This window comes from Panthera pardus, unplaced genomic scaffold (assembly GCF_024362965.1).
Source record: "Panthera pardus isolate Hobbes unplaced genomic scaffold, ASM2436296v1 HiC_scaffold_6, whole genome shotgun sequence".
Classification (NCBI taxonomy): Eukaryota; Metazoa; Chordata; class Mammalia; order Carnivora; family Felidae; genus Panthera; species Panthera pardus.
In genome coordinates, this window is record NW_026526991.1 from 92424102 (window position 1) to 92451805 (window position 27704).

The 27704-nt window shown below is 37.8% G+C and overlaps 1 protein-coding gene across 2 annotated transcripts in view; it reads right to left on the reverse strand.

Moving 5' to 3' along the window:
• PTPRO (protein tyrosine phosphatase receptor type O) overlaps positions 1–27704 on the reverse strand; it is a 239493-nt gene that overhangs the window by 72940 nt on the left and 138849 nt on the right. For both annotated transcript variants that reach the window (XM_019452080.2, XM_019452079.2), the window contains exons 3-10: positions 19020–19178; positions 17138–17290; positions 14983–15426; positions 12758–12919; positions 9005–9201; positions 2038–2158; positions 1496–1689; positions 213–324 (exon numbers count right to left, since the gene is read on the reverse strand). In XM_019452080.2, the coding sequence (XP_019307625.1) occupies positions 213–324; positions 1496–1689; positions 2038–2158; positions 9005–9201; positions 12758–12919; positions 14983–15426; positions 17138–17290; positions 19020–19178 (1542 nt within the window). The remainder of the gene's footprint in view (positions 1–212; positions 325–1495; positions 1690–2037; positions 2159–9004; positions 9202–12757; positions 12920–14982; positions 15427–17137; positions 17291–19019; positions 19179–27704) is intronic.

Genomic DNA, 27704 nt, shown 5'->3' on the forward strand with positions numbered 1-27704 from the left:
ACAATGACTCAGGATGAAAATGTATTTTGATTTTCAAAGACTATCATTTAAACAAATAATGAACTTTCAGAATCAAGGATACTAGCTTCCATGAGACTGAGCTTCAGTCAGTGCTGGGTGAGTGCCTAGCACTTTCTGGAGATGTATCTCTTCAGAAACTCCTCAAAATGGCGTTCTCTCCCCGTGGAAGCCGTTCCCATAACACTACTCACCTGTTATGAAGCTTATGGTGGAGCTGTCGCAACAGCTCAGTTCTGGGTCTCCCCATGTTACCATGGTAACTCGAAAGTTGTAGTACCATGCTGGCAACAGATTGGCTATCCTCTAAAAAGAGCAAGGAGACAAAAGAGCAAGGGAGAAAAAATCCTATTTTTGGAATAGAGTTACTTTTATTAGGTCATGAAAATTATTAATAAGTATTTTTTATTTTCCTTCCCATACCTTTTTGTATTGTATGTATATACATGTATGTATATCTGCATGTAAATAGAATGATCTACAAACAGAACTTTTAAAAAAGTGATTCATCGGTATTGAGTCCAATGTTACTAATATTGGTCTCGTTTTGCAGTTTCCTAAGTTGTATTACGCATGTGAAATAGTACTTATTTGTAAGCGACTGTACATACACATTCCCCTATTTCTACAAAAACTGGCCTCTCACGACTTTGTGTTCTCCCAGTTTGGACCATAATCATGCATCCTTGTTGGGTGGCAAATACCAGAGACATCAACCGGGTAGAGGGCAATCGTGCACTTCATGTGTGACCTGTGCCTTAGAAATTATTCCAGCCTCAGAAAGTGCAATCTTTCCCTGCTCTCTTGAAAAGCATCCTCTAGTTGCACCTGGTTGCAACCAACCTCAGTTGGTTAAGTGTCCGACTTCACTCAGGTCATAATCTCACAGTCTGTGGGTTCGAGCCCCACATTGGGCTCTGGGTTGACAGCTCAGAGCCTGGAGCCTGTTTCAGATTCTCTGTCTCCCTCTCTGTCTGCCCCTCCCCTGCTCATACTCTCTCTCTCTGTCCTTCAAAAATAAATAAACATTAAAAAAAATTTTTTTAAAAGAAAGAAAAGCATCCTCTAATAGCCTGACATCATAGGTATTTAAGTGATGTGTAGATGTTAAGAATACTCATCACTAGTGTTAAAACAGTGTCAACTAATTATTGAATGACTAACGGTAACTTTTTGTGTTTTCCTCCTAGGGACAGAGACAGACCATAAGCTCTTAGCTCTATTAAAACGTGGATATGCCCAATTAGGGGTGAAAGCATGCTTCACATAATTATTTCTCTCTCTTTCTCTCTTTCAATCTCTCTCTCTCAATCTCTCCCTCGGAAAAAACAGTCCTACACGCAAAAACAACTAAAAAAAATCTTGAAGGTAGCAAACCACCCATGTGTATTTACAGGTAACTTTTTCTGATACACTTGGTACAGAAAGGCAAATTTCTTTACACAGGAAGTGTGACGGCTACTTAAGGAACCATTACCACTGATGCAGTTAAGGAGACAGTCGCTGCTATTTCATAGTATGTTGTCCACTCTGATGTCATTGTTGCAGGGTTGAAATAAAACATTTCAACTACATATTTTCTGAACACTCCTAAGTAAGGTCTGCTCCAGCTCAGAACCACTGCCGTAGGACCCAAGGGATAGAGCATTAGATCCTTTATTCCCGTTGGAACTAAGAAGAAGCAGGGAAGGATGAGAAAAGAGAGCCAAGAAGAAAGGTTTAATATCTTTTCGAATGTCTTAGAAATGGCTTCAAACTTCTTAAAACTAGAGTTTTTGCCCTTCTGATATGGTCATTGAATAAATCATATTTGCCTCCGATGTTATTTTTCTGAGTAATAGTTGCTAACTTTAGACTCCAGGTTATACAACTGTAGTCATTTATGACTCTGGATGTAGAATATTGGGTGAATGAGTATGGACCCCCCATATATGATGCTAATGACTTGGGCATGGACACTGCGTCCCCCTCCCCACCAACAGTACTCTGGTAAAGTAATTCTTGAGGCTGGCCACTTACCGATAGCAAATGTCACAGGATCTGAAGGTGGGCCAATCAAAGGGCCTTTTCTTAGGTACATCACGACCTGGTACTGGGCACCGGGAACCAGATTTTCAATAATAGATTTGCTTGAGTTCACCTTTAAACCAAACACCCAACATGATTTATTTAGAGGTGGGCTTTCAGAATGTGACACAGAGGCTGATACCATATTCAGGGACTCTTTGTGGAGCCGCAGACGCCTTTGAAATCCAGAAGCCTTTGCTCGTTCTGGGGAAGGTCAGATTTCAAAATTAGCATGATTTATAGTTTATGTGAACACTGAAGGGAACCCGGAACATTCAAATTCTACGGCTGGATTTAATAAGCCCCATGAACTGCTTTATACCATCAATGTCAATTTTAACCATGTACACTAGAGACACATCAGCCTCTAACCATAATCAAATCAGCAATACCATAAGGGTAGTCTGACATCCTAAATTGTAGTGTCAGCTGAAAACATACAAAGATCAGTGCAGGAATGTCTTTGGTCTCTCGTCACTAAGAAGCATATAATATCTAATTATAGAGAAGGAAATGACCTCAGAGATTATCTGCTCCAAATCTCTCATTTAATAGATCAAAACAGTAAAACCAGGAAATGGCCAAGGTCACATATTCAGATGCAGTGTTGGGACTGGAAGCTTAGTGTTGTGACCTCCAATGGCTGTTACAGGCAAGTCTGGGACTAAGCATCAAGATACAGTAGGAAATGCTTCTGAAGGCTATTGTGACCCCTTAAAATAATGTTGTAGAAAATATTTCTCATATAGATGAGCCCTTCTTTACTGTTCTTTTTTTTTTTTTTTTAACTTTTGGTTAGGTAACAAATACAATATAGAGAAAAACAGAACCGACATGAGTGAAATGTACATTTAAAAAAAAAATGTACTTATTAAAGTTAAATGTTGGCATGCACTAGGATTAATGGTTCAGTTTACAGGTCAAGAAATGTGACCTTTAATGCCTCTGATATTGAAGACAGCCTTGCTTAGTAGAGAGAACACAGGTTCTCTATTCAGACTGCCTGAAATCAAATCCTGACTCTACCTCTTATCAGCATGGGAATTTATTTATAATTTTTAGCGTGGCTTCATGACTGATAAACTATAGATAATACTATTATATACCTCACAGGTGAGGATGCTTATATACCTCACAGGTTTCTATTGAAACTAGAGATTCAATAAAGATAATTCACTCCTCATCAATTTTTGGCCTCTAGGGTGTATAACGTTGTAAAATTACTGTGGAAAGGAGCAGAAAGAAATCAAAGAAGAACAATAATGTTGACAGCTTACCTATGCTATAAGGTTTTTTTTTAAGCTTCGTTATGATTTTAAGAATAAATACAGAATTGATGGGTATGAATTTTAAGCCTTTCTAACACCAGAAACTGATTCTACACAATAGGAATTGTATAACTTGAGTTGGGACAACTTGCTCTAAATGTAAGTAGGGGGAGCAGCATACCATAATTTCTTTTCTAGTAACTTAAACAAAATAAAATGAAGTTGAATTCACAAAATAGCATTTTCACCCCTTCTTTCCTACTCACTCATACCAGAATTTTTTGCCCATGTTTTACTTTTTAAAAAATTTTATTATTTTTACAAGTCTATTTATTTATTTTGAGAGAGACAGAGACAGAAAGAAAGCATGAGTCGGGGAGGGCAGAGAGAGAGAGGGAGACAGAGGATCCCAATCAGGCTCCGCACTGAGTGTGGCTCAGGGCTCCACCTCGTGACTGCCAGATCACGAGTTCATGACTACGGAGATCACCACCTGAGCAAACATCAAGAGTTGGGCGCTCAACTGACTGAGCCACCCAAGTGTCCTTGCCCATGTTTTAGAATGTGAATTCTGCTGGAAGCCATCTAGGTAAAGTTAGCCAACTAGATATTCTCAACTGATGGAGCATTTCCTGAAGAGACAAACTATGAATAAGAATGTGTATGCTGTGCACAACTAAGCAACATTGGCTTATTTCTTTAAAACACATTTTTAAATGATAAAACTAATAATGCGCATTGCGAAAATTATTCACCCAACAGAAGAGCAAATGAAGTAAACTGGCAATTTTTCTATCCTCCTCCCCCCACTTCCAGCATTTTGGGGGAAAATCTTCCAGACCCTCCTACACACATATATAAATAAGCGATATTATATTGAACCATATAGGTGTTGCATTATCAATGTCGCTCCAAACTTTCCTTTAAGACTTAACAACATATTATGCACATGTAGGCATGCCTGTGAATGTTAACCTAGCTCATTAATCACTCCTTTAGAATATTTAGAATAGCAGGACAGACAAAGCGTAGATTACTTCAGGGTGGTGTTAAAATCTCTTTGGTTTGATAATATTTTAGGCAACTACTTGATTCTGATTATTCAAATGACTACCTGAAGTCATAGCCACTTAAGTTCGCCATCATATTTAATATCCTGAGGGTATTTTGCTAGTGAAATAAGTCAGAGAAAGGCAAATACAGTATGATTTCACTGTGTGGAAACTAGAAAGCAAAACAAATGAGCAGACAAAACAAAACAAAGCTCATAGGTATGGGGAACAGAATGGGGGTGGCCAGAGGGGAGAGGGGTTCACAGGAGGATGACATGGGTGAAGGGGGTCAAGAGGTACAAACTTCCAGTTATGAAATAAACAAGTCACGGGGCTGTAACATGCAGCGTGGTGATGACTACAGTTAGTAATATTGTATCGCCTATCTGAAAATTGCTAGGAGAGTAAATCTTAAATGTTCTCATCCCTAGAAAAAAAATTTTGTAACTTTGTATGGTGATGGATGGCAACTAGACTTATTGTGATGGTCATCTTGCAATGTATGTGACTCTTGAATCATTATGCTGCACACCTGACATTAATATAATATAATGTGATAATTATACCTCAATGCAAAAAATATGCCATCATAACAAATTCATCCTAGGGACATGATTTGATTTTTTAATAAGAAGCAACTATGTGTATATACATCACACTACTAAAAAAAAAGGAGAAGAGGGCAATGGTGTTGCAAATAACCTTGGTAACAATTAATCAACAACTCTTTTCTCCCACCCTGTTTTCGAATATTTGCTAAGCTGCCAGCTGGTATCTGTGCTTTTATCCCTCTTATTTATCTATCACTCTTTATTTATCTTGGACCGCCTTGGGAGTAGGTACACTGCACTCTACTTAGTAAATAATGTGTATAATATGTATTTTATTCTCCAGAGGATCATTCCACATCCCCTTCCCCAATTTTCATCCCATCTTTGCATTTCACTATTTCCTCTCTCCCGTTCCCAGCTCACTTGGTCTCCATTTCAGAGAATTCTGTTCAGCCCAATGCCTCTCCAATGAGGCACCGGTCCTATCCCTCTTCATCTAAAGAAATAGGAGGAAAGATGTCTTAGCACAGGAAATACATACAGACTATTAAATAACAGGGTGTGTAAATTGTTGGAAGGCACTTACACAAGGCACTTACACAAGGCAGATCACATTAAAAATAAATACACATACATATATTATGTAACGTTTTTTAATCCTGAAATTTAGGATTGTGTGTGAGTCTTCAGAGAAACTACTGAGAGCACGTTTACTTTGAAGAATTGACAGGGTCCTTTATGTATAACACTGATGGAGCACAGACTTTATGTTCCTCATATATTTGTTAATGAAAAGCACCACGATGGTTGTTAGGGGGCATGCAACGCAAAACACCCTTTTCCACAAACATTTGCCCGCAAACTTATACACGAAACAACCAGACATGAAGAGCACATGCGGGATTTGGACAAGTTCAAATTAATGGGTCCATGGAAGGCCAGACTCTAAGCCTCATGAACTCAAGGTTCGAGTCAAATTTGTTTTATTTCTAGGATCTTGCACTAGGACCCACCTAGCATGCAGAGATCAGCAGTGGTATAAGGGAGGGTAACGGTACTCGCAGTGACTCTCATGGATGACCTGGGTGATATATAAACAACGATCCCGTGGTATAGTCAGTGGTAGATGCCAAGTAGGGAGAGTGAAAGTATCAAATAGCGAAGCATTATCTTAATGTTAATACAGTAGTCCCGCCTTATCTGCAGGGGATTCTGTGTTCTAAGACCCCCCAGTGGACCTCTGAAACCATGGGTAGTACCGAACCCTGTATGTACTGTTTCTTCTTATACCTACATACCTATAAACCTATTGTAAAGTTTAATTTATAAATCAGGGACAGTAAGAGATCAACAATAACCAATAGTAAAACCAATTACACAGTATACTGTAATTAAAGTTGTGTGAATGTAGTCTGTGTCAAAATATCTTATCAGACTATACGCTCTCTTCTTATGGTGCCGTGACACAATAAAATGTCTGTGTGATGAGACAGAGTGAGATGAATGATGTAGAAACTGCGACCTATCGCTAGGCTACTATTGACCTTCTGACTATATGTCACAGGAGGATCATCTGCTTCTGGCCCGTGGGTGACCATGGGTGACTGAATCCATGGAAAGTGAAATCATGAATAAGGGGAGGGACTACTGTATGTGTTTAGCCTTAGAATCACTCTTATTTTTGAGCTGCAGGAAATCTTGAATTTCCTGTTGAATGCATTCACAGTACCACTGCAGACAGAATTAAAGAACTATTAATTTTTTTTTTTTCTGGATAACAGTTGCTTTAGGAAATAAGCCCAAGTCAGACAGGTACTGGTGATACTGTCTTCTGGATTCTTTTGATTAATGGCCACCTGACTGCAGACCAGTTTTTGAGACTTTTTGAATAATGTTTCCTCATCTAAACATATGTGTGTGCCTCTGTGTGTGTGTGTGTGTGTGCGCGCGCGTGCACATGCATGCGTGTATAGTGAGGCAATGGATAATGTTGGTGTAATAACAAAATCTTCAAAATGTTCCTGTGGTAATTGAGATAATGCCTCACACAGTGAGGTCTAGATCCCGGGTCTAGATCCGGGCGGGTCTAGATCCCGCCCTCCATTCTAAATATTGGCCTTCTTGCCTGTAATCCTTAACAGTTTCATGTTTGCATCTCAAGAAGGCACTGTCAAAGTACACTTAGACCAGCCTTTTCTGGCTCATTTATAATTTACAAACTCTATCTATACCGTTAGCCTTTGGCTTCTATGCAAAAGATACATAATTTGTACATCAGATGAAGGGCGAAGCAATGTACCTTGGAGCAGTCAAGTTCTATGTCATGTTCTGTAAGAGAAACGGATGTTTCTAGCAAGGTAACCAGTCAGCTGTTTTCGGTAGGCTCAGGAAAGGAAGCTAGTAAACTGCACAGTGAGTCGTGATTACAAGTTAATCTGTTTAGCATATTTAATCCTTAATTTAATTGAAGTCAAGGGGTAGCCTCATCCTCAAGTAAGAGCCTATCTCAGTACTTTTAAGCCTCTCTGGCGCTCCAAAGGCCAGGATTCCTAAATTCATCTTATCAGTTTCAAGTTTCTCACTCTTTGAATTTCATTAAATGTCCTAAAAGCTTTCATATAGCAACTGTTGCATTTGAGTATTATATTTCCAGTGTATGACACACGAGTTGATAATTTTACCTGTGGGGAAGTAAATACTCTGTTTGTAAGACACCAAGAATCAGTACATTTGACCGTATGAAAAAATAAAACTAAGTTTTGGGAAAGTATGGCTGGCACCAGGCTCCTTGTGGATACTTCTGGGCGACGGACTGCAGGATCTGCCCCGGGGCCCATGTGGCAGGGTTTCCCTCCGGATGGATGGTTGGGCCTGAAAGCTCACTCTGGTAGCCATTCCCAGAACTAATGATTTGCACCCCATTTCTACTTGCCCTTCATGCTCCCTTGTGCTCAGCTAAGTCCTATTTCTCCTTCAAAGCTCTCCTCAACGGGGCACCTGGGTGGCTCAGTGGGTTAAGCCTCTGACATCGGGCTCTGTGCTGAGAGCTCAGAGCCTGGAGCCTGCTTCTGATTCTGTGTCTCCCTCTCTCTCTGCCCCTCCCCGGCTTCCACTCTATCTCTCTCTCTCAAAAATAAATAAACATTAAAAAAAAATTTTTTTAAAAAGCTCTTCTTAGCTGCGATTAGTGAGGGGGGAGTTTTTTTCCTTTCGTACTTTTAATTTTTGAATTAGTTTTCCAGTGAGCATGAATTATTTTTTGTAGTTTAAATAACAAGAAAAAGAAAATGGGAAAAGTAAAACAAACAAAAACTCCCCAGAATCTTCTGCTTGGTTGTCTCCTTGCCGGGTAAAAGTTTCTCTGGCCAGTTTTCCCAATCCTCTTGCCCCAATCCATATTTACTCATGCCCAGCTCTTTCTTTCTGAGAACTCATAAGGGCTCCCTGGGCCTTATTTTATACTCTGCAGTAACTGTATGTTCCCTTATGCGTTGTTCTCACTAGATTATAAACTCTGCAAGGGGCAGATGCATAGAAATTATCTAGATCCCCAACATCTATCAGAGTACCTGCCACATCGTAGGTCTCTTTTTTTCCCTTAAGTTTTTTAATGTTTATTTTTGAGAGAGAGACAGAGAGACAGAGAGACAGAGTGTGACCAGGGGAGGGGCAGAGAGAGAGGGAGACACAGAATCCGAAGCAGGCTCCAGGCTCTGAACTGTCAGCACAGAGCCCGACGCGGGGCTCGAACTCACGGACCGTGAGATCATGACCTGAGCCGAAGTCGGACGCTTAACCGACTGAGCCCCCAGGTGCCCCCCACATAGTAGGTCTCCTGAATGAGGCATGGAAATAAACGGGGGATGGTAGTCCTGAGAGGGACAGGGAGCAAGACTGTCACTGAAAAGCCATGCACACTCATCCCCGGTGCACAACGCACCCGGGGGAGACCTCAGCACAGCCTCTTGCACCGGCCTCCTGGCTCTGCCTGTCTGGCTGTGCCACAGCAGGCGAATGAACCCGTCAGCATTGTTTTCTGTTCCTTTACCTGAGTGCAGTACTGCTTTTCTAGCCTCTGGCTCTCCTTTTGTTTCTGGCAGGTGAGTGACACCACAGACACAATGGTGCCATTGTAGTTCTCTTGGGAAGACGTCCAGGACATCAAAGCGGTGGTTGAGCTTAAAACGTGGACACTCACATGCTGGGGCTTCTCAGTCAGTTCTTCGATCCACTCTCCTGATGGGCCTGAACATTTCACATAAGAGCACAAGGGAGGTGTCATACCGAGCTGGCTGAGATAAAAGAGTCTCATTTTAAAAATCATGTTGTTCTCCTTTGGCCCTTACAAAGATACTCAAAGTAAGACTGGCAGCTGGACCGGCATGTCTGTATGTTCTCTGCCCAGCTGGTCTCACCACTGCCCGAACAGCAGTGGCAGCAGCAACAAAATCAGTTCTAGGGACAGAGAGAAGCTCTACATCAGCTGTTATGTGCATCTGAGGTGACGCTGGTCAATTCTTCACCCAAGAGAATCTACTTCTCTTCTAACAAACAGTGGGTGGGGCATTTCATCAGTGTTTATGGTTCCTTTGCTGTTAGGACCTTCGGTCTCTAGAAATAATTACTTTGAGATTCAAATTAGCCTCGACTGCCATCGTGTGAAAAGATTTTAAATTTGGTAACAGCAGGATCAAAGAGGCCGGGTGTGACTGTATGAGAGAAGAAACAGGCAAACTCAATTATAGAAGCTGCCTGCAATCCCGGTGATCATTTGAGGGTCGCGGTGGGTTCCTCATTATAAAGTATCAGCATAGAAATGCCCACCATTAGCTTTGTTCTCTTAAGTTTTTAAAGTGGTTATTAGCACAGTGCCTGACACATAGTAAGGACTCAAGAAGTGTTAACATGGTTATTATCTACAGAAAGTCCTTGTTGAAATGCAAATGCACAACTTTTCTTTATTTGCTTAGGATACACTTCTGAGTGTCTTCCTGGGCTGGAACCCATGAAGAGAAAAGAAGGAAGTGGCTCTGCAGGGGAGAGCAGTCTCCAGCTCACAGCAAAGGGGGCAAGGGAGATAAAGACAATAAAAAATGACCATAATAGTGGTGGCAAAGAGACCTGGCATTCACCATGTATCAGGCTCTGTTTGAAGCTTTTATATGTTTACATAGTTTAATCCTTTAATTTTCATGACAGACCTATGAGATAAGTACTAGTACTCCTTCCACTGTCAGATGAAGAAACTGAGGCAGAGAAAGGGAAAGTAGAGCTGGGATTCATGCACAGGAAGGCTGGTTCCAGAATCCATGCTCTTAACACCTCCATGAAACTTCTGGAGGCACTATGAAAACATTGGTTTGGAGACAGGTACGTTGACCCAGACTCAGTTTTGCTCATTAGTGAGCAAATGACTGGGCAAATGATTTAACATCTCTGAATCTCAGATGGATAAATGGCCAAATGGCCAAATGGATAAATCATAGAATGTTAGGATTGACAACTTTAGAGATCCGATACCTCATTTAACTGATGAGGAAACTGAGGCCCAGAGATGTGAATGGCATGTCCAGTGTCACAGAGCTAATAAGTGCTTGGGGCCCAACCCAGACCCCCCTGTCTCCTGGGTCATTGCTTTGTGACAATTTATCATGATGCCATCTGTCGCTGGGATCAAATGAGATTATACGTGTTAGAGAACTATGTAAATGTGAAGTGTTAACACTGTTATGAAGATTACTGGGGTAGCAGGTGCACAGAGAGCCAAAGTGGGAATAAGGAAAATAAGTTCACTTATTTGATAATCGAGCCAAGGTAACAGGTCATTGCAGGCTACATGGAAACGGACTTTGCTAGCAAATATTCCTAGGTCTAGTCCTCACTTGGACACTTGGGAAAGTCATTAAACTTTCCGTGAATTAGTTTTTTCCACCTGAAAAATGGGGGTAGTTGAAATGTAAGGCTATTGGGGGACTCATATAAATTTCTACCTTACTTCTCATCTCTGAAGGAAAACCTTCAGAGCTACATACCTAGAAATCATAATGCAACAAAAAAAAACATAAATCTGAATGAAACGTAATAAATATTAATGTCATAGCTTAACTCCCACCCGGTTTGGATCAGGAAAATGGTCTGTGAATAGAATTTAGCTGGTGTGAGACTACACTGTGTGTAGGGGCTTACTCAGGTAAGTATAGTATTTATATCTACAGTGTCCTGTTTTAAATTAAAGATATATATACTGTACACCTGAATGACCCACTACTGCAGAATAGAATATCCTAAGTGCTACAAATATTATTCTTTTATTGGCAGAGAAAAAACAAAAATTTTAGTGCCTTATATTTTTCTAGATGAGTATTAATAGGTACCTCTTTGAAATAATTATATTTTGGAGCAATTCTGACACATTCTCAATAGCACTAGTCAATTTGGATACTCTAGGGCAGAGTGCCTGATGCATGAAAGTAGTTCAGTGAATTACTTGTTGGTTGAAGGTACAGCAGAATTAATAAATCAATAGTATAACCCCAGGCTAGGATTTTGTAATTTGGTATGAGAAGCGAGATGTACACATATAAAAGAAATGGAGAGAAATATTCATACACAAATAAATTCTGTATTTTGTGCTGAGCACTATGAAACACAGGAGCAATTCAGAGAAGGGAAAGCCAAGCGAGGTTAGAATAGCTGAGGGAGTGTTCCTGGATGCTCTTCACACTTGCGGTGGACCTCTACTGACAGGCCAGGAAAACTTTTGGTTAATGAGACATTGTCAGGTTCAGAAAAAATGGAATACTAAACTTTGTCCTCATTCTCAAGTGACTTCAGGTCAAAGATCGATGTGCAAACAATTAGGACTAATCTTTCTGTATATCTAACGGATCTTTAGGCCTCTTATCAGCGACGGCATTTTTGGTTTCTTAAACAGCAATGTACATGGGTCATTTGCAACATTTTTCAGCTGTGAAATAAGCTGATCTCTTCCCTCTGCCTCCCTTCTCATTCTCCCACCCACCTTTCTGAGGATTGACTAAAGGTGGTATTTTGCCTTTGGAGAGGGTGATAAAGTATAGGGTGGTCATCCTTTTTGATGAGCGGTTTTTATCCACTGCCTCCTGGTTTTTCCTTTCTTCTGATCGGAGACACATCTAACTGCTTTGAACTGATTTTTGACCTCTAAACCTCTAGTGAACATTCAGATTAGCTAAAAGCATTACAGACACACACGATTTGTGCAGCTTTTAGAGGTAGTAATTACTCTTGCCCCTCATGGAATCAGTAGAAGTCACCCTAAGACTTGACACCGGGGCTTCTAGGATGCTCTAGCTTTGCCCTCTTGTGCCAAATTTATGGCAACCACCTAGGTCCCACTACCCATGAATCTTTGTTTGTCCTTTGAATTATATAAGCTCAACATTCTAGTGAGACCTTTCACATAGTCCAAAAATATCAATTTTCTATACGGCCTTAAACAAAAGTCATATTTCCTAAATAGTGCGTCCATGTCCTTGGAGAGTTTGCGATGGCTAGTGTGGAAAGTCAGCTTAATTAATGTTCAATTATCACCATAATAAAAAAAATCTGTAAGCTAAACCTCTGAGTAGGTCTGCTACTATTAAACATACATATATTTCCTCTGCTGTCAAAATCTCATGGATCTGGGCCTCCCCTGACCTTGAAGATTTCTCAGGGTCTCTGAGGTTTGATGAATCATTGATGCTGGAGCATCATTAATCTCCCCGGTTCCATTGTCCTAGTCCCCCTGTAAGTACAACATAATGCCTTTGGTACTTACTGATATAAAAACTGAGTGATTTTGCGGACTGACTTTTTCGAGTTTCACAAGATCCTGAGGAGCTAAAAGTTGTTACAGATAACTTATATTTCCCAGGCTCCTTCAGCTCTGCAACAAATTCATGCGCTTCTTCATCCACTGTCAAATATTCAGTAAAGTTTTCTGAATCATATGTAAAAAAGAGGATATATATGAATTGGAATCTGAAAGGGCCTTGAATGTAAACAAGTCAATTAATAAAAAAAGTAGTTTTTAAAATATTGTTTCTTTCCTTTTGTCACGTTATATTACACATCTTAATCAAAGGTGCTATAAAAAAAAGATGACTAAGTATTCAAACTGGTTTTCATAATACTTTTAAATAACCAAACTAAAATATGGCATCGAAATCAAGAAAACTTAGGGATTCTCCTGTACGGTTTCCCAACAACATTATATGTACACAATAATAGGAGAATGTGAGGAAAAGATCAAAATAGTTGACTTTTTCATCTAGATATAAGGAGTAAAAAAATAACAGACAACAAAGTATCTTATAAATTCTTGGTGGTAGTATTAAATATCCAGAAACGCCTTAAAATAAGCTGAACTCTTTCTAGTTAGAAATAATTCTTCTGGGCAGATTTTCTGACACTTGCAATATGCTTCCTTCATCTGTTTTCTTCCAGAACTTCTAAAAGTAAAAATGATTTTTACATTGCTTCAAAGTTCATCTCCTGCTGCTTATTACTGCATTTGAAGTTGTTCTCACCCGTTGGTGACTACAATAGCCTTCAACAGAACACATTGAAGTCACATAAAAGCATGACTGAACCTGCACAGAAATACTCGTTTAAAAAAAATTCTGAGTTAAGAGATCCTATTTTCCATAGAATATACTAAGGAACAGAAAAATAAGAGACAAACTAAGGGCAGATTAAGACAGATTACTTTATACAAGTAATTCCAGGCAAATGTGAAGACTTTTTCTTGAATAATTGGAAATGACAAAGGATTTCAACTTTATACAATATATGGGTATGGTTGATTGCACTATAATCCAGCATAGAGGAATCCACAGCTTTTGATATCTTCCTCTATTAAATAAAATAAGAGCAAACAATATATAATACATCAGAGTCCATGATACTAATGCCCTACTCTGAAATAAGGCTATTATTTGGAACTTCAAATTTTGCCAACTTGACAACTTTTATCACCCAAACTACTGGACTGGAAAGTATAAAACAAAGTATGTTATTTTAGAAACAAAACAAACAGCAAATGACTATAAAAATCTACCAAACAATTTGGATGTGATTCATGACCCAAGTTTACTGAAGGCCATGGCCGTTTTTCTTATGGTAAGGGCTAAAATACAAAGAATGGGGGCTCAGTCGGTTAAGCGGCCGACTTCAGCTCAGGTCACGATCTCGCAATCCGTGAGTTCGAGCCCCGCGTCGGGCTCTGGGCTGATGGCTCGGAGCCTGGAGCCTGCTTCCGATTCTGTCTCCCTCTGTCTCTGCCCCTCCCCCGTTCATGCTCTGTCTCTCTCTGTCTCAAAAATAAATAAAACGTTAAAAAAAATTAAAAATAAATAAAAAATAAAATACAAAGAATGGCTCTGAGATGCTGGATACATGAACACGAGACACAATACAGCAGCTGTAGTGAGACTATCCGTTGCTGTGCGTTTTCTATTTTATTACCAGCTCCTCTTCAGGAAAACGTGAGTGGTACAGGTTCCAGAGGGGCGCACACCCTAAGGATAGTAAGAGTCCCTAGATAAGCAGTACACAGGTCTGACCCCTTTGGGAAAGCAGCCATCTTGTCAGAAAGACTGTTTTGCTGCATGCTTCCACAAATTGTGTCCTGGAAAGCAGAACATCTCTCCAGGATATTTTGTAATTGTGATGGTTACAACTTTAATCAAAATCTTTCCAAACGTAAGGTTTCCCTCAGCGGCCGGGGGTACGTGACATGTTGGGCAGTGAAACGTGTCCTGTTGTCAAAACTTGCAATTTATACGCTTCCCGAACCTTGGATGCTGATCCTACCTGTTCAGTTTTGTTTTCTAATCTCAGTCCACGTTGCTACTCAATTAGACTCTTCCCTTCCTTTACTATTTATCTTGAAATCTTAACTGTCTACCAGCAGTCTTTTTTTCTAAATTTAGTTTGAAAATATTTCAATTTCCTTTCCTTTGCACACCGTTTGCTATTTTCACTGATTTCCTATTACGTTACCTTCTCTTTCTATGTGGATATGGAACCCATCAAAGGCAGTGGGTGGTTTGGGTGGTAACCAATTCAAAATCATTTGTACAGGAAAAAATGAGAAGGAGCCTGATGTTGACTTCTCAGTGTCACCGAGTGTACTGTTATGTTCATACTCCACGGGAAGTACGCTGACAAAGTCATCTTCGCTTTCAGGAGCTGTCGATGCGCTGCCCCACCAGTACGGCTGGGATGTAGCTTCGTAGTCACTGCTGTTAAAATCAGGCCAACCAGAAGAAATGTTGCCAGAGGGCATTTCTGGGGTTTCATCTGTAAAACGGAAGAGTTTGTCTTTTCCCATTGCATCCTGTGATCTCATGAAGGATTCCTCTGGGAAACTGCCACTCTGCTCTTCCCAATTGTTCTTGTTCAAGTTTACAATGCGAACTGAGATATTTCGGGGTGGATACGGGGCTGTAAGGGAGACAATGTTCATTCTCGAGTGATTTTTTAATTCTATGACAGCAAATAGTTACTCGTGAGTCAAATATGCAAGCGGATTTACAAAACAGAGGTTCGTTTTACTACTACTATATAAAGATAATCTACATCGAGAACTACTGTGGTGGCAAGTACACATTTATCTAAGATTTTGTGCACGATGTATTCACATTAGTATATCACCACTCATACTTCAAATACAGTAACGAGTGATAGTATGCTTGTCCAACAGGTAATTTCACCATGCCCAAAGCAGAGCTTTGTAAATATTCTTCGGCTTATCAAAATCTCCTTTTAAAGCAATTGAGTCTCGCCACTGGATCTTTCTTACAACAAGCAGCTATAGTGTACTTTAGCTATCAAGATAAAAATGCTCCCTGTGACACAGCTGTGCTTAGAAAAGGTAAATACATGTCTCTAGAAACAATAACACACATGTTAGAAATATGGCTTCACACCTTACCTCTCTAGAATGAAACATACAAGCCCAAAATCAATTTGTGAATTATGGAAGTATACTTTTCTAGAGGGAGAAAATTGTGAAGGCACACCATATGGTCTCTACCTGCAACAGTTTCTACCTATCCTTCAAATAGCAGCTTAAATATCACTTTGTCCATGAATTTCTAATAAAAATTAATCTTTTCCTCTTCTTGGAGTTATATAACTTTGCACCTCTTATGACATTTATCACCTTCTGCCATGTATGATTGCCATTTGTATTGTATCTCTACCATTTTTTGAGGACAGGGAACCTATCTCACCAGATTTTGTCTTCATCTCTCATACTTAGAACAACTTCCAGGTAGAAGTCACTCAATTGGTGATGTTTCCTTAGCTGAACTGAATAATTAAAAATACAAATAGACTCTTATTTGTAAGTGTTTTATTTGTAAGTGTATTGTAACTGAATAATTTAAAAATACAAATAGACTCTTATTTGTAAGTGTATTGAGGTGAATAACTTATTTAGCTGAAATAGTTTCTTTGTCTTGGTCTAATTAATGAAAATCATAGCATCTTAGAATTCAGATTGGCAGGGCCTCAGGGGTGATCTATTACAATCCATTCCCAACGTTCATATGAAAGGCATCTCCAACATTCGTAATGAGTAATTTAGCAAAGGTAATGTCATTAGGCACAGGTAGTGTCAACTATATTGGAATTGGTGACAGGCATTGAGTATGTGCATATTTATGTCCATCCATCCATCCATCCATCCCATAACCGTGCTTCGTATTAGTGATGCTACTAAAATTAAACACTCCAAGTTTTAGATACATATGAATCCCAATATTTTCCTTGAATAATCTGATATTCTGTACTAGAACATCTCTTATCTGTTTATCTGCCATATGAGCATTTTACCAGGTTATAGAATAATAGATGTCTACTTGGTCATGTTAAGTCACTTAATTGTAACTTTTAGTCGTATCATGTACTATTTTCCAAACCAAGATTGTAAGTCTATGATTACATTGATATATTTTAGATTTTTTTTTTGGATATTTTACTCAGCTCCTCTTACACTGATAGAGAATTTGTTTAATACTATTACAAATATATATGTATCTCATTTCTTAGCTCTGGAACAGAATTTTTCTTAGAATGATAGAATATTTATATGCAACAAACATATAACTTAATTGTTTTTTCACTAAATTTGATTCTTCAGAAGACTTACCAGTTCTATGTTGTTTGGGTTCATGACTGACTCCACTGTACTCCACAAGAGTACTTTTATTAAAAGTTGCCTCAGATACCAGCTGAAAAGTGATATTACTATAACATATTCCTGGCAGCCAGTGATTAAATACTGTTTTTCCCTTAAAGAAATCTGAGAAGAAAAAAAAATCAATTATATTACAATTCTGGTCTCCTAAATGCCACGTCTGTTTAGGAAGTTCTAAACAATCATAATTAAATTGCCATAAAATAATATCCCCTTCAACTTCTGGCATGGTCAGTAATACAAACTTGGCATAAGGTTAGAGGTGAAAATTTGGATCTTTCGGTCCCAAATCCTGAAAAGCTTTTTCCACAAGAATTGGATACAATTGGAATTAAATTTTTATTGCAGGGACATTTGGTGCATTAAATGGAGAAAATAGTATATACAAATTATCGAGATTAGGTTTATGCTAGCCATTTACTTTATGATAAAAATCAAAGATAGTTTGCCACTTTATGACTTAGGAAAAAATAATTTTATAAGACATGTTTTCACTAGGCTCACTTGTAAAAACTGGCCCATTCTTAAAGTAGAATGGTTTATCTGCGAGTTGGCAGACAGCACTTGATCAAAAACAGAAGAAAATACAAATCTGGATTTCATTTGGAAAACATTAGGAAAATAATAAATTTAAGATTCCAATCCAAATCAGAAAGAAACATGGGAAAGAAACTAAAAATATCACTTATTGAACTAAAAGCCAAAAATAGTTTAAACAATTAATTAACTTAAAAAGGACAGCATATTAATTAACTTATTTTAAAACTGCTGGCTTTAAACTCAACAAAAATTCCACAGACTGCATCTCAGTCATTCATGAACTTGGATTTGCAGGCAATCACTAAGCAAATAAGGTCCCGTTTATTATTTTGCAGATACTCTGTTCTCATGGAAAATAAAAAATGTGATTAATTTGTGGAGTTCATGATTATATTTATTTCATTTTTTAAAGTTTCAAAAACTATAAAATCGATGCATGTGTTTTAAACAATGTCTCATAAAAATATCCATGGAAGAAACGAGTTTGTAAAAGCAACAAGTCAAAAGGACACTTTTCTGGATATCATGCCCTGTGTAGTTTGGGACCCATTTTCCACCTCCCTAATACATGTTTCCATTTACAACCAGCCAACAGAGAAAGTTACATGTCGTATCCTGAGAGTTCTAGGTTCCTTTCCTTCCCAATTCACTCCCAATGGAGCTGAATGCTCCCCTTCCACCCTTCCTTCTCTATCCTCCTCTAAGAGTCTACTCAGAGAAGTTGAGCAGTTTTTTTTGAGATTGATTCCCATAGGATTGTCTTTCTCCTTTCCCATCAAGACAGTACAAACAATGAAACCAATTTTTGCATTTTAATGCATGAAATCATTTAGCTGGTCATACAGATAAAAAATACATCCAAGGGTACAAAAAAGCATTATCATTTGCCTTTGAGAATAGTCTTGGACCACCTCCAAGTGAAACTTGGTGGAAGGTGACTTTCTAGCTTCTTAGTTCTAGAAATGCCCTTCTAACACACCTGGAAGGAAGTGGTAGGGTGACGTGTTTCTAAGCTTAAGTTTTAATTTATTTCTTGTACCAGACATGCTGCACATATAAAGTGGTACTAATTTGAGTATTTCTTATGCTTATGCATTGCACGTGACTCTAGCAAACCAGATGTTCTAAGATTCATGACGACAAGATTTTCATTAATTAATACTTCTTTGTAATGGTTCTTTCATGGTCACATAGTGAATCCTGAGACCTCTTTAGAGCAAGAGAGAAGACCTTTTGGCAAACATCATGTAAAAAGGAATCGTTATCATTCAACACTCTTCCTTTTGCCTCTTACCTTTATATAGCATTGTTCGGAAGTCTTTACCTTCCCAGTAGCTTATGTTTACTCTTGTGAAAACATTATATTTTTCTGGATAATGAATTTCAAACAGGACTCCTGTTTCAGGAGAAGGTTTATAGTCATATATTGAAACACTGGTTACAGGTAGGGGTTCTGCAGAAGGGAAGTACATGGAGAAAGGGGAAGTGGAGGAAAAGGGACAAAAATCATTATCAGTACTTGAAAGTACCAAAAATTATGCCTATCAAAACCTTATATACTTTTATTATCCATGAGCATTAAACTGCTGCATACTTATGAGCTGACTGGTCTACTTAGCAGTAACTAACAGAATACATTTAGAAGGTGTTTTGTGCCTTTCAAAGAACTTTCATATTCATTTTTCCACTTGCCTTTGCAACAACCCTGAGATCTAAGATGAGCAAATGTAAATACTGCCATTCAACCGATAAAAACAATGATGATGATTCAGAGACTTTAAATTATTTGTTAAAAGCAACTTAAGTATGTGGCAGAGCCAATGTCTTCAAATTCCTAGTTCATTTTTCTTTTTTCCAAGCCAAGAAAACTTGATATTAAAAACAGACCTGCAGCAGAAAATACATTTGGCCCTGACCAAGGATAAATGTTTATGTCATCTTTTATTTTTGTGTGTGAAGTTACTACTTATTTTTCTATATTAAGTATAAGAATGTAAACCATCCTAGGTTGTGAGAATCATAATTTATGGTGTTTATCAAACCCCTCTTCCTGCAGAAGTTTGAAAAAATGTTCATTTATATTTCGCTTGACTTATTAATTCATTACAAACTTTTTAAATACTCATTTTTTAAAACTGCAATTTAATGTATGTGTGCATCTCCTCCATAACCCATTCTTCAGCAAAAATCTTGTAAAATAATTGAACTCCTGCGCCCCTCTTATGGTGTTATTGGATAAGTTTTACTTGAATTCATTTTATTTGAGAAAATCTTTTAAATAACTTAGTTTGGAGTCAACTATTGTATTACAGAAAAAAATAAATTTGATTCAAAGTGTTATCATTAGCAATTCTTGGAAATCATCTATAGTCCAAAGGGAAGCAATATCCTTACTTTAAATTTTACACTTTGAAATTTTCAATTTTGATACCATAGGACAGCAAAATTTAATTTAACTTATTCCACAATTATCAAGTACCTACCTTGTTTCAATCTACTTTGTCTCAACCAATGAAAAAAAATATTTTTCATTTTGCCCTCCAGGATCATAATCTATTTTAGCTTTTTCTTCTGATTAAAGAGATCCAGGAAGGATTGAAGCAACATGTTAAAGCTTTGATTTTTCCTGGAGTTTTCTTAAAAAACCAAGCCAAACTATCAAAAAGTCAGGAAGGGCCTTCATATTAGGGTATATATTGTGATCATGTCCCTGTAGACTAAATGCTATATTTTCTGGTTAAAATGTTTCTATTTTATCTTTGATGTGTCCTGAGTCTTCCTGCTTAAAGGTAACAATTACAGAGTGAATTCACTTTGTCATGTTAGCAAACCCACCAACCAACCCCTGAAGACTCTTGAGTATTGCTCTTTGATTAATCCCAAAGAAGTTTTGAACTATTTGAAGGTCTTTCTTTCAACCCAGTCCCTTTACTAACCCAGGGAGTCTACCAAATCCACCTACTGCCTCTGGATCTAAGAGAACCAAAATGAAAGCTAACAACAAAAAGCAGCCACTGAGCACGGACTCTTCCAGGCCTGGAGTCCTGTTTCCCACCCTCACCAGGGTTCTGTCTATGGAAAAGTGAGAGGCCCACCCAATCTTTCATTCCCTGTGGCATGGAGTATGCACATCAAAGCCACAGCCCAACTTTGAAATTCAAGAGATAGATGAGGATTACAGCATGGGTATTTTATTTTGTGATATTTTTTTTTCTGCTGCAAGTTACTTAAATTTAAACTAAACGAATTTTTAAAAATGCCTATTTGCATGTTCTCTTCTTATAGGTCTCTGAGCTTCAACCTAAGTGACCCAGGTCAGCTATAAATTCTAAACTGCAAGCCCAGGCATTACAGAGGCAAATTCAATCCAAGAATTACTATTTTCAATAGCACTCAAGTGCATTCTCTAAAAATGTTTTACTGTCTCTCCAGTTTCTTCCCTCATTCTTTTTCTTTTTTGCGATTAGGGGTGTGCTATAAACCAGAGCTGTTATTATGTGTTTTTCAGTGATGGCAAGGTTAAATTCTGATCTAATTCAATATTCCTTCCTCTTTACACTTCCATTTCTTGCCTTGGGGACCAGGCTGGACTAGATAAAGAAATAGAATTGTTAGAATATGTGTATCATTTATTACTTTTGCTTGTTTATAACTTTTTTGTCCTCAATCTTTTTATTGTTCCAGAAGTTTAGCATTACAAAATATATTTGCAACTCCCTCATATAACTTACTCAGATCCTATTTGCCTTCCTACAATGGCCAGAAGTCAATTATTACTCTGAATCTGGTGGTTATCTTCTGATGTGTTTTTATTTTTATATTTATATGTGTACGACATCCATGTGAAATGTTATTTTACGTGTTTTAAAGTATGTTAACGGTCTCATATTATATGAATCATTCTGAAGCTTACTTCTATTACCTATCACTGCTTTTGAGCTGTCCATCTTGATTCGAGTATTTCTAGGAAGTTTATTTTAGTGTTCACTTTAGAATTATACACACTATACTGTTTATCTGTTATTTTGTTAGATCGCTTTCAGTCATTCACTTTTGCAAATAATGCTGCAATAATCTTGGGACATGTTTCTGGAAGCTGGAAATCCTGGATAGTATGGTATGCACATCTTCAATTGTATGAGCTATTGTAAAAATGTGTTCTAACTTTCTGTCAATTTACATTTCGATAAGCAGTGTATGATAGTCCCTCTTTTTCCATATTCTTATCCAGCACTTGCTCATATCAGCCTTTTTAATTTTTGCCACATGAAATTTGCCATGTGAAAGTTTGTTTCTTTTAATTCATGAAAGAGGTTAATTATCTTTTCTAATGTTAGTCATTCAGCTTTTCTTTTCGTAAAATTGGTTCTTTTGCCTGTTTCATGGATTCTTTTTCCATATTCTTCTGCTAATTTGTAATACAACTTTTGTTGTATTCCACATTCCCACAGGTTTTTTTTGTTTTGTTTTTTTTGTGTGTGTGTCCTGTGCCTTCCTTCTAGATTTATCTTCCTTGTTAAAACACATTTAATAGTTATTTAAGTTAGAGTCTAAGTGTTAAATTCTCCTAGACTTTGTATTCTGGACAGGTTCCTTATCTTCATTCTTGATGTAGTTTAGCTGGGCATAAAATTACAAGATTTCCTCTCACTACTTTTAAGCTATTGCTCCATTGTTTCTTTAATCAATTACTGTGCAAGAGAAAACTTCTGTCAGTTTTCCTTTGTAGCTACGATACTGGTTTTCCTTTGGTAGGTTCTAAGCTTTTTATTTATTCTTGGGAATCTGCAGTTTCACCATCACATATTTAGATGTTGTCTTATTTTTGAATTACGCTACCAGGTATTTGGAATGCTTTGTCCATCTACAGATTGATGTCACTCTTCAAGTCTTGGAAGTTTTCATAATCAACTCTTGAAATATTGTGCCCATCATTTCCTCCATTCTCTTTTTCTTGAACTCTTAACCTCTTAAAGCCTCTCCCACCTTCCTACCTGAGAATTGTAAGGCAATTATAATTATAAAGCAATCACACAGTATTATCTTTGTTTACTAGCTATTTAATTGTTATCAGTATAGAATTTATCCTATCTACTGAAGTTTTTCAATTAAATTTAAATTTGATGCATTCAGATAATTTTGTCTCATCTAACCAATTAAATATTAAATTAAATAAGTGTATTTTTAATTTCTAAAACATTTATTTTATGCTTTTTTGATATTTTTGTTTAATTTCTGCCAATCTTTGCTTCATAATTTTTTAATCCCTTTAAATTGATGCAATTCTTATATTTATTTCTTTGAACATCATAGCATACTGTACATTTGTTGTCAGATTGCTATATAAAATATAATTTGCAATGTTAGAGTTGTTGTTTTGATCTTTTTTAGCAGACATTTCTTTGTGTGTTTTGAAATGCAGGCCCTAGGCTAATTTTTTGTTTTCTTTTTGTCCCATTTCTTGTTTCCTGCTGTTGAGGCAGTTTAGCCATAGCTTTCTTTCAGCTCACCACATCCCCTAGTCTAGAAACAGAGCATACGATGTTACCTGAAATTCTTCATATTGTGGGAGATAGAGTGGCTATCACAAATTCATTCCAAATTAGAGGATAACTAGCTTGGTCCTTGATAGTAAAACTGACTGTGTGTGTTCCTTGCATCTCAAGGCCTCCATCTATAATTGTGTCACAGGCAGAAAGGATCTCTGCTCCAAGCAGAAAGCCTAGCTCAGTGCCCATCTAGTATGAAGAATTTCAATCCATATTCTATTGGAGCCCAAGATCAGGGCTGTCTTCTTTCAAATATAGAGCACAGAGGCCCCAGGGCTTCAGTGCACCTCCTTGCTTGGAGTTTCTGTTGTGTTATTCTTAGAGACAACTAACTTATTTTTGAGGCTACCAAAGTACTTATGGTTTTCTTTTTGCTTTGTGGTAGGAGTAAAGAGTGCATCACAAGCATGTATTTACTGCATTATTTTTTCTAGAAATCCTAACATTAAATGCCCATTTTTTCTTTTAATCAAAAAAATTTTAATGACATTTAATATGATTATTTTTTTTCTCATTAGGTGTCCCCATAATAAAATCTGATGTTTAAATTGAAGACTGTTTTGTGTTCCTTAATTACCTTTGAATCATTCATGACAATCATGAATAAGAAGTTTCTTAAAGTTCTGTAGGTGACTATCTTAGATAGATGATGAAGAAACAAAACAAATGTGGGGCGAATACTATTTTCAAGAAAGTGGAATTAACCCTGTGCTTATGGGTAACTGCTAAGTGCTAAGAGGTGCTTCTTTCTGAGATTGCTCTGTTTTTATGGATTAAAACTAAAAGAGCTGTTGGGTCAGTGACCAGTATCCTTGCTTTTGATGTGATCAATCTAAGAATCTACCTGTTCTAACACATTCCTCTTGAGGGAAAGAAACCTGTGACTAGACCCTCGCTTCTGATGGAGAAAAAAAAAAAAAGACTGTTCCCAGGTCCCAGGCCAGAGTTCCTAACTTATGTTTAGATGGTGATCTGGAGGGGCACCTGGGCGGCTCAGTTGGTTAAGTGTCTGGCTTTGGCTCATGTCGTGATCTCATGGTTCATCAGTTTGTGCCCCGTGTCGGGCTCTGATCCTCTGTTTCCCTTTCTCTCTGTCCCTACCCCCCGTCTCAAAAATAAACATTTAGATGGTGATTTGGAACCTAACCTGACATCTCAGCTTTATTCAAACAGGCTACTGAGGTGAGCTGGCGGCAGCAGCCTCCTGTGGTCCAAGAGTCATGGCTCCCAACACACCCATAAGCTTAGTTCAAGTCTTCACCGTTTCTTTCCCAGAATATTTCAAAAGCTTTCCAAACTATTCTCCCTGCCTCAAATCTCATCTTAATTTTTTCTACTTGTTTCTGCTCAAAATCTTTAAGCCTGCAGGCTACCTGGTGCTCTCACTTTTGTCAGAATCTCTGCCTTAAACCAGTTACTTCTACCTCACTGCCTCTGCCCTGCCTAATCTGTGTTGACTCTCTTTTGCTTCCAACCCCTTAAGTAATTTTCTATTTAATGACATTGGTATTGTTTGTATTTATTGATCTTATATTAAGTGCTACACATTTTGTTAAGGAGTTTATTTTAACATTTCTCACATTACAAAATACTGACATTGTTTTACAGCACCCTCTCCCAAATCAGCAAACGTACGGCCCCCAAGACAAATCTGGCCTGCCACTTGTTTTTATATGACTTGTGAGGTAGGAATGGCCTTTACATTTTTAAATAGTTGACAAAAATTAACAGAAGAATAATTTTTCATGACACATCAAAATTACATGAAATTAAAATTTTGGTGTCTTTAAATAAAGTTTTGCTGGAACACAACCATGCTTGCTTGCTTATATACTGCCTATGGCTGCTTTTGTGCTGCAACAACAGAGTTGAATAACTGCAACAACCACAACAAAAAAACAAAATAATTATTATATAAGTCTCTACAGAAACCCCAACCACTGGGACAGATTACAGACTTAGAAACTAAGACTTAAAGAAAATAACAACCTATCTAATGCTACACATATGGTTTCTAGATTTCTTTACTTGCTTTAAAGTTCATACTTTGAACCACTACTCAAATTACCTGCTTGACAATTTGCCCATTCCAACACACGATTCAGGATTCTATGACTTGCCGCTCTGGTATAATAAGCTTTCCCCAATCAGATCTTACTATGTCATGTCTTTGCATCTGTCACCATTCCTCATCTCTCATATAAAGTCTACACTCCTTTGTAAGGTAGTCAAGGTTCTTCTCAAGTTTTCTAGCCTCTTTTCCCATCATTTTCTGGAACCATGGATGCTTGCCATCATAACTCCTTGTAATTTACAAGTGGGTCATGCTATGCAAGCCTCCATTCTTTGCAAACATGCTTCCCTTGATTCTGTTGTAACGCTTTACATTCTTTATTCATTTAGCAAATTTTCCTTAAATTTTCAATATGTGTTTCTTTTAAGGTGCCTTCCCAATGTTTCCTAGGAGAGCTGGGCAGTCTCTCTCACATAAATCTCTTACAGCATTTATATTTTTGTAATGGTTTGTCTGTTTTTCACACTACAGTATACCATCTTTCAGTGTGGGTATTTATTTATCTTTATTTTTCTAGAACATAGGATGTGACATACAGACTGTGCACAGTAAATAAAATAAAAACTCATGCATTATTTTTATTTATAATACATTATATTTGTATAATGTATGGATATATGTTTATATTTGTAGAATATATTATAAATATTATATTTGAAGAGTGTCTCTAAAGTGTTTGGCAATGTTTACAACTACTCTCTTTCAGATTTTGCTAACCCATGAGACAGGGGGATACAAATAACAATTCCCCAATTTTTAAGCAATTGTTGTCATGTATTAATGTATCTATTGAGAAGCAACTTCTCTCTAAAGTGCAGACAATATACTGAAGGTTCTCAATCAATTAAATATTAACCAGATGTCAGAGCCTAAGGGTTGTAAAATTCCTTTGAAATGGCCAACTGACTTCTTTGTGCTGATTTTTTTTTTGCCATGTTTCTCAGCTTTCTCTAAGAGCGTCAGACTCAGAACAGCTATAGACAAGTAGCAAGGGACTGTCCCAAGGCCAGTTGCTTTGTCATTGCTTATTTCATCAAGACAAGCATCTAACACACAACAAATGACTGCAACAAATATACCCTTTTATTCTCAAAAACAATGTGTCAACTCCTTGAGCAGATACTATGCATGCTTCCTAAACTTTAAAAAGAACTGCTTGTTATAAAAATAAAGATGGCAAAAAACACATCATTAACTGACAAATAATGGTAATTTTAGAGCTCAAAACTAATCTTAGTCATCATGTACTTTAATTCCCACTTTTTTTTTAAAGGAGGAAGCTGAAACCAAATGTCGCCTTTGTGCCTTAATATTTGTGCCTTAATTCCCAGTTCTTATATTCTGAACTTATTATCCCTTTTAAAATCTGGGGGGATGTAACTGAGTCTTTAAAAATGAGAAGATGAGAGATAAGAAACCATCACTAATTAATTTCTGCTCTTTAGAAATCAATGCAAATTTCCTCTTCCACTTAGGATGTAGAAAGCTACAAGTCAATGTCACACTCAACCCCCAACAAGAAGAAAAAGCGAAATAATCCACGAGATCATAACTTTTCTTGAACCTATCAGGGAAGTGAGGTTGCCAGGCAATCAAATGAACTAAATACTCAGGAGTGGCAAGCCCCCTGCAGACAGGAGGGACTTTCTCACCTGTAGTAGAGCATGGCAGGAAGAGGAAGGGCCCCATTGAAGCAGGAAAGAAGACAGCAACTGAGATCTTAATGAATTCATAAGGGCTGAGTGTGTTTCCAATGACAGTTTAGAACTGCTCTGTCCAAAAGAATAGTTATTAGCCACCTGTGGCTATTTTAATCAGAGTCAGAATGAATCAAAATTAAATAAAATTCAAAATCAGTGGCTACTGTACTAGACAATGCAGACATAGAATATTTCCACCACCTAAAAGTTCTAGGACAGCGCTAGTTTCAAATGATTGGGAGGCCCAGACACAAGTAGAGTCCACACTCTCTTTCTAGCTCTTATTGTGGGCTTTAATCAGGTGCTCAGGAGAATATTGAGGGTAAGAGCCTCCCCTCCCCCCAGGGGGTTGGGGTGGCACAGGTATGCAGTTGATAATTTGCTCCACTAATAGATCACATTGAAACCTTACTCAATTCCCTGGATCTTTCCTGAATACAAAGCAGAAGCCTTAAGGCACTGGGGAAGGACAGAAACAACTTTCTGTTCAAGTTCTCAGGCAAAGATACCCCCTTCTGAGGGATGGATAGAAGTGAAAGAGTCTGTTCCTGGGACAGGGGCAGAATCTCCCTTGGACCTATGATCATGCACTCATACAAAGTAGAATTCTACTACTACTGGGGAAAACACAGAAATTCCAACCCAAGTAGACTAGC